Here is a 4,905-nt window from a genome sequence, read left to right as displayed (position 1 = left end):
AACTCATGGTGCCATACAAACTTTATAAGCCCCACTTGTGATTATGAGCTCGACTAATTCCAGCGGTCGACTTCACATTGCTTTCATATGCCATTTTAACTCCCACATTCCAATTATGATCATTCTTGTAGCACGTGAAGGCAGCATCAGTGAAAACAGACAGACAATGGTAGCTTTAGCAACATTAGCCTTACATAGTGCCAAGAAGCTCTTTCAGAAAGGCAATTTGGAAAACAAACGCGTGATACTTACTTCTTCTAGATGGCGTAACGTTAGCTGGATCACGAACAGTTGGCACTGCTCCATCCTTCTGGAGCAACTTTTGTGCAAAACCTGCTTTATACTGACCCTCATTCACAAAGCAGTCCGGTGTAAAATGATTCACGCAGACATAAAAGAATTTCTGTATTTCTGAATTCCTGAAAACAAAATTAATCCACCTTGTCTTCAACGGCTCAGATTTCAGGAGTAAGGAGAGAGCTATGTGGATTCATACATCCAGCTACAGAACACCTAAAACGCTTGGGAGACATTCTCGTCAGTGCAGCAATGGCGGACTGTGTACAACTCGCTGTGAACTCGCTCAGGGCGGTTCTATGTTAAAACGGCAGTGTCTGTCAACATTCGTGGGCGGGGCCTGTGGCTAATGTGACGTCACATTAGCACCAAGTCAGAAAACAGGTAGTTGGGAGACACTGCTTATGATTTATGGGGATTAGAAAAAAAGGAGTGTGTGGATTTTTATCATTATAGGGTGGTTGTGTACACACACTGCCAACACACATTTATGTCCAAACACCATGCAAAAGTGAATTTTGCATAATAGGTCCCCTTTAAGTAAGATTTTATATTATACATTTTTATATAATTTTTTTTATTATGTTTAATTAATGGGTTATTATGTTGTATTATATGAAGATGGTTGTTATATTAATAAGATTAATTGGTTAAAAATTGTAATCAAATCAGTTACTCAGTAAATGATGATTGGTTAGTTAACTTAAATGCACTTAATTGCATTTATTAAACGGGTCATATGACGTTGTTAAAAAGAACATTATGTTGTGTATTTGGTGTAATGCAATGTGTTTATGCGGTTATGCGGTTATGCTTTACCGTGTGCCGGCGCGATGAGACAACACCAATAAAACCCATTACAAACTAGGCATTTGTTGCATCCAGTGGGGGACATACTTACTGATTATAATGACTTATACGTTCTTTTTACCCGTTGAGTTGCGTATCGTGCCACGTAAACATAAAACCATGTCTGCATTTGTGATTGGAGAAATTACAAACAACAAGCGCCACTCTACACTGCTCAAAACTCGCGTTTGAATCGTCAGTGGCAAATTCTTTAAATATAAAAAACGTACTTAAAGGCTGTGAGTCAGAAGCGCCAGACTGTCCTTGCAAAGTTGGAACTGCCCCACTTTATAGAAACAGCCTTTGTGCACAGACGCATTGTAGGATAACGTTACTCTGCAGGTTCAGGAAACAGTCCTCCATAAAATGTGCTGCACACATCTGAATATTTGTGAGCAGCAGTGCGGGCTAGAGTGAGTGGCAGCCAGCGGGCTTGAGAACGGTGCGGCCGTCGGATTCGACGAAGGAGCGGGCTTGCGGCAACCACATGTGACGACCCCGGGCTGGACTCCTCTTCGTCCACAATGAAAGCTGATTCGTCGATCCACAGCACGAAGTTGATGTATTTCCTCAGAATACTGCACGAACAGTTTGTAACACTCCAAAGCGAAAGGAAAATTTGAAATTGCATCATATGACACCTTTAATATTTGCTGAGAAAAATGAATTGCCAATTGAACTAAATTGTTATAAATTTAATGTGATACATTTTTTATTATATTATTTTTACTTGATAAATTAATGTTTAAAAATGGCAGCTCTAAATGCATGAAGAACATGATCTGTTCGTGCAGAATATAATAGAAATATTAACCAACTCAGTGGAGCCATTTATTTCTATTCTTCACCAGACAGATGTTTGTATATGTCAGAGTTCCTGTTTCCTGGAGCTGTGAACGCCAATCACACATTGTGCTTCTTGCAAACCATGTTGTTAACATTGTCTTTAAAACACACTTCACAGTGGAATGCCCCGTGGATCCAGCCCATCAGACCACTTGAAGACTGAACATAAACACATGTTCAAGCAGTGAGAGATTCCTTCAGTCTGCTGTTGCACTCATTCATCTGTTTCTCTTCTCTTCAGGATTCTCCGTTTTATGCATTAACAATTATTTATTTTAAATATATGAGCATTTAGTCCAAGACATTTCTTGTGCTAAGGAGTTCTCTGGAAGCAGACTTTCACACATTGAAACCAGCTGTCCAGACAGTTCTCCCATGGAACAACTGACACTTTTCCCAAATCTATATGATCAGACGTATAGATCTGTTTCCACTGAATTTCTCAGTGTTTTTTTAGAAATAGTTAATTCTAAAATGAATTTTCAGTCATTATTTATGCTACCAAAAACACTAGCAAAACCTAAATTCTAAAAAAAAAAATCTAAAAGTAATAAAATGAAAAAGCAGTTTTATTTTTTTAATTCTGTATGTTCTGCAAGTAAAAAAGTCTTTAAAATGGCCTGGATATCAAATTTACACAGTTGCTGTTTGTTTTATATTACTATTCCCAGAAGTTGTTAACAAAAAAAAAATGGCCTGGATATCTATATAGGTCAGGCATAACATGATCAAAGTGGCCCAGCATAGTGTCCAGAAACCAGAAAACACACACACAATCCTTTGGGTGTTGCTGAGTGGAGTTTGATGTGCAGAGGTGTTCTCAGAAACCCCAAACGGGGCCAGAGCTTGCCTCTAAATCACTCTATCACTCGCCATCAGGGCGCTTGAGAAAGCATAGCTTGTGGACCATTCATGATGATGAAGATCAGAATCTAAAACCACTGCTGTTATCGAGTAAAACTGAGCACAACCTACCAGCCAAGTATGATGATCCAGTTTGTACTTTTACCACAAAATGTTTTCCAAGGTCAGAACCACAGTGCAGTTCATGCTGCAAATTGCATCACATAATATTTAATACTCCCTTCCCTCCGTCTCTCATCTCATGCAGGTGCAATACTCCGATCGGCAAACTGACAAAGAGTTTATGACCTACCTGACCCTCTCACCTGTGCAGATGACTTTCCACGGCATTGGGAGCTCCATTCCAGCTAGCCATGACCAGGTAATAGAATCTATTACTATATAATATCTATCTATCTATCTGTCCGTCCGTCCCTTTATCTATTTATTTAAAAGATATATATTAAAAAAACACTCAGACAAAAGGTTTAAAATTTTGAAACTAAGTATTCACTTAAAATCACTGTAACACCAGTTGGCTGATGTCACTTAGTTTGATATTTTACATCTAAAACAGTGACATTCAGACATTGTCAGTGTGACTTAAGTGCCCAAAGGTTTTGGATTTCTTTGTATTTGTTGTATGTTACATGAGTTCCAGATACAGATGAATTTAAAGCAACGTTTTGTTCAACAGGCTGGTATTTCATCACCTTTTTCCCATGGTTTTTCAAGCCAGTTAATGCATTCCATGCCGATTCTTTGATTGCTTTGGAATACAAAACTAATATTGGGAAAATGGCTAACCGATTGACACATTTGTGCTGACAGATCTGAAAGCATCATGGAGTGTGCTGTCATTAAGAGGTGTTCATTATGAAGATTCATTGGGGAGAACAGATATTTTATTGCATTGTTTGTTTGCAGAGTTTCCTTGGATATATCCGACTCTCCGCAGCCAGTTACTTACTAGCACAGTTTCACTCTTCAAGATTTTATCAGCGCCAACATTCAGGCAGTCGGAACACTCACAGCCATTATCCCCCTTGTTAATGATAAGCGTGGTTTAGTGACAGACCAGACCACTTTTGATTAGGTTTTCTTTTTTCATTTTTTTTGCTGTAATTATGAAACAAAAAGAGCCCGAGGATCCGGGCTGGCTAGTATTCATGAGGTGGCTTATTGTGTAGTGTCATCCATGCAGAAAAGCGGTTGCTTACATTATCTAATCTAAACATAGGACGCTCTTTTGTTCTGCCCTTCAAAGCTCCACTCTCTAATAAAGCCCATTCTATAACCAGTAATAGGGATTTCTGTTGTGGGGACACAGCCGCCAGAGCAAAATGAAGGCAATATAGGCCATGGACTTGTTGTTGCCAAAAGCACTGGTGCATGACCGACTGTTAGGAAGCCTTTCTTTTCCAGATTCCTTAGTACAGTGGTGTCCAGCCACAAAAGGAGTCAGAACAATGAACCCAGGGTGGTTCTGGATTGTGACACTTTTTGGCCCAAAGTTGCTCCACTGCCCCACAGTTTGCAGTCACTGCTTCTAACTATAATCCACTTCAGCAAGAATGAGAGCAGGCTTCTTTCTCTGTCATTGTGTAGTTTGTGGTAGCCAGGCACTGGTTGTCATACTTTTTACTCCCTTGAAAATTTCTCAGGGTGGTTTTATTTTTGAAAAATTTCTGTATAAGAAACACACGGTGACCTTTTGTGACAACATGCCCCAATAGCAGGATGTGTTGTCATGGTTGATGCGGTAGTGTGTAATGTGCAAAAATATGTAACCGTTCTTCTCCGAAAGGAATTATGACCAAAATCATCTCTGTTCTGTAACGGACAAGTTTGTTTCAACTATTGTCAGATTTAGAAAATCTGTATAAAATCAATCAAAATTAAGTTAAAAAAATAAGGATTTTAAAGCTGCAGTCCGTAAGTTTTGCCTCTTTGTTGCCATCTCTGTTTGAAAACCTGCAATTGCAGCTGTGTGTGGAATTATCTTCCTTGCGTCGGTTGTGCGGCGGCACGGCTCCAGCGCGGATGAATCTAATGTTTTGAGGAGTATGT

At 39.3% G+C, this 4,905-nt stretch overlaps 1 protein-coding gene across 3 annotated transcripts in view; it reads left to right on the top strand.

Annotated features, from left to right (window-relative positions):
* Positions 1-4,905, top strand: part of stau2 (staufen double-stranded RNA binding protein 2) — a 163,524-nt gene that overhangs the window by 107,141 nt on the left and 51,478 nt on the right. For all 3 annotated transcript variants that reach the window (XM_016446089.1, XM_016446090.1, XM_016446088.1), the window contains exon 13: positions 3,104-3,217. In XM_016446089.1, coding sequence (XP_016301575.1) covers positions 3,104-3,217 — 114 coding nt within the window. The remainder of the gene's footprint in view (positions 1-3,103; positions 3,218-4,905) is intronic.

The sequence above is a fragment of the Sinocyclocheilus anshuiensis genome, unplaced genomic scaffold (assembly GCF_001515605.1).
Source record: "Sinocyclocheilus anshuiensis isolate Anshui unplaced genomic scaffold, SAMN03320099.WGS_v1.1 scaffold7, whole genome shotgun sequence".
NCBI classification, from domain to species: Eukaryota; Metazoa; Chordata; class Actinopteri; order Cypriniformes; family Cyprinidae; genus Sinocyclocheilus; species Sinocyclocheilus anshuiensis.
The sequence above is the reverse complement of the archived record's forward strand: the minus strand, read 5'-3'. Positions and strand labels throughout refer to the sequence as shown.